The sequence below is a fragment of the Halyomorpha halys genome, unplaced genomic scaffold, assembly GCF_000696795.3.
Source record: "Halyomorpha halys isolate HHAL.00 unplaced genomic scaffold, Hhal_1.1 Scaffold615.1, whole genome shotgun sequence".
NCBI lineage: Eukaryota > Metazoa > Arthropoda > Insecta > Hemiptera > Pentatomidae > Halyomorpha > Halyomorpha halys.
The window spans coordinates 247,737-249,869 of NW_027105445.1; the positions used below are offsets into that span (position 1 = coordinate 247,737).

Here is a 2,133-nt window from a genome sequence, read left to right on the forward strand (position 1 = left end):
AAATACAGTAATTATGGAATTCAGAGATGATAAGTTATAAGCAAATAAATTAAAATTGAACGTTATTTAAATTGTATTGAATGTCAAAAAATTATTCCTCATAAGTTCTAACCTGTTGAAGGTAGGTTTTGTTATAAATGATGTTTCTAAGTGGAAAAAGAGAAAATTATTTATGTGAAAAAGTTTTAGATTTAAAATATAAAAGGTTACGAAAAAAAAAATCAATTAATCAAGTTAATTAATTAAACTGATTTTAAAGATATGACATGGGCAATAAGCCTGCAGAAAAGATTTTAAAGAACAAGACATCAATATTTAAGGTATAGCCAAAAATATTAGTATGTTGTTAAGAAAACAATGTAATTAATATAAAAACCTATAATTTTTGTAAGTTGTCTTCTTGAAAATGGCCTGAGGGCCGAAGTGTTGAAGAATTTCTGAAAATAAAAGTTGAGAGTTTATGTGGATCAAAATTATATGTGTTAATAATGAAGTATTAATGGTTTAAAAACTTATTTATGTTTTTATTTAAAATCAAATTATTGGAATTTTAAAAGAAAAAAACTAAAAAAATTATAAGTTTTTATATTAATTACATTGTTTCCTTAACAAGTATATATAATGTATTTCATATTGTTCCAGATATGCAGAGAAGCCTTCACGTACTATACAATTATGTCTCAGCTCTTAGGTCAATAAAACGAATCGAGAAGATTTTAAACTTAATGTGTAGTAAAGTAAAGAAATAAAATATCTTTTCCGACATTTAAGTTTCATTTTAATTTTACCTTTACCATGACAAATGTAATAGAATTTTACCTTTAATGTTCAATAGGTTTTCCGTAAAATTTATTAAAATTTTTATAATTTCGATTCATGCATTATTCATTCATCAAACTTTTTTTTTTTTTTTTATTTGATATTTCTGTAAAGATACGTCCATTTGTAAGCAATAAAAAAACCTCGAACCTTTAAAATACTACCAATACCAGATTTCACCAATTCCGGGATCAAACCACATCTTACAATAAAGATAAACATCTTATAATACACTCTATCAAGTTACCCAATCCCGCCGTCCATCATACAGCTCAGATATTCTTCAATTTAAGTCCTCAGTGCATTCCCGTAATATCCGCTCCCAGCTCTCAGACTTATATGTAACTGCCCATCGAACGCCTTTGGTAGATCTTTCCTCATCCGTTCCTCTTCCCTATGGAATTCTATTCCCTCCTTAATTCGTAGTTCTAATACCCTTCCAATCTTTAAATCCCGTATCTTCGACTACCTTCTGTCCACCCAATTTCGGAAGAATAACTATTGAAAGTTTCAAAAAAGCTTTGTATTTTTTCTGTATTTTATGTCTTAGATCTTCGTTTATAATTGTAAATATGTACACTAGCAGAAATTATATCTTTTCATTTATTACTTTTTAGTTTGATGTATTTATTCTATATGGATCTATTGTATTTGATTTTTTATCAATTTTTTCCTTCTATTTACTATAAGAAGTCATCTTATGTTTTATGATATGAGTGGTTCATTTTATTTGTTTTATCATTATTTTATATATTCTGTTAATTATGGTTGTTTAATTGTATATTTTAAATTCACTGTATTATTTTATGACATCTTGTAATTTCATTTCTATTTTGTAATTTACTCTAAGGCTCTAAATCATAATTTTGACGCCTGTAAATTATTCTGAAGGGATCGATCCCAGAATAAATAAATATTATTATTATTAAAGTGCTAAGAGAAATTAAGCACCTCACACTCATCCCTGAAAATATTGTGCAGTTCAGATGTTTGAGGAAGGTGCCACCCCTCACATTTGAATAGAAATTCAAAAAGTTATATTACAAATTCAAGATGGTTTCTAGTGGCAGATATACAAGGCAGTAGGATTCGGTAGCTATCTTGGCTTCTAGAACAGGAGGAGAGCGAACAGCCTCTCAAGATCCACATCGTTTTTAAGCTGAGATCAGCAATGCCCATGAGTAAATACACTACACCCCTCTCAGCTTGAAGGACGTAAGGTAAGATGAAAGAGGGAAGAGTACATCATCGAAAAACAAGTCTTCAAACAAAGAAGATCGACCATCAAGTAACCTACAGCATCCATTATTTTAT

General features: G+C 28.6%; 1 protein-coding gene across 1 annotated transcript in view; it reads left to right on the forward strand.

The window, feature by feature from the left end:
- Positions 1–775, forward strand: part of LOC106684785 (Odorant receptor 67b) — a 19,172-nt gene extending 18,397 nt beyond the window's left edge. Inside the window, exon 6 of the mRNA XM_067051364.1 lies at positions 643–775. Coding sequence (XP_066907465.1) covers positions 643–699 — 57 coding nt within the window. The 3' untranslated portion in view covers positions 700–775. The remainder of the gene's footprint in view (positions 1–642) is intronic.
- The last annotated feature ends 1,358 nt before the right edge of the window (positions 776–2,133 follow it).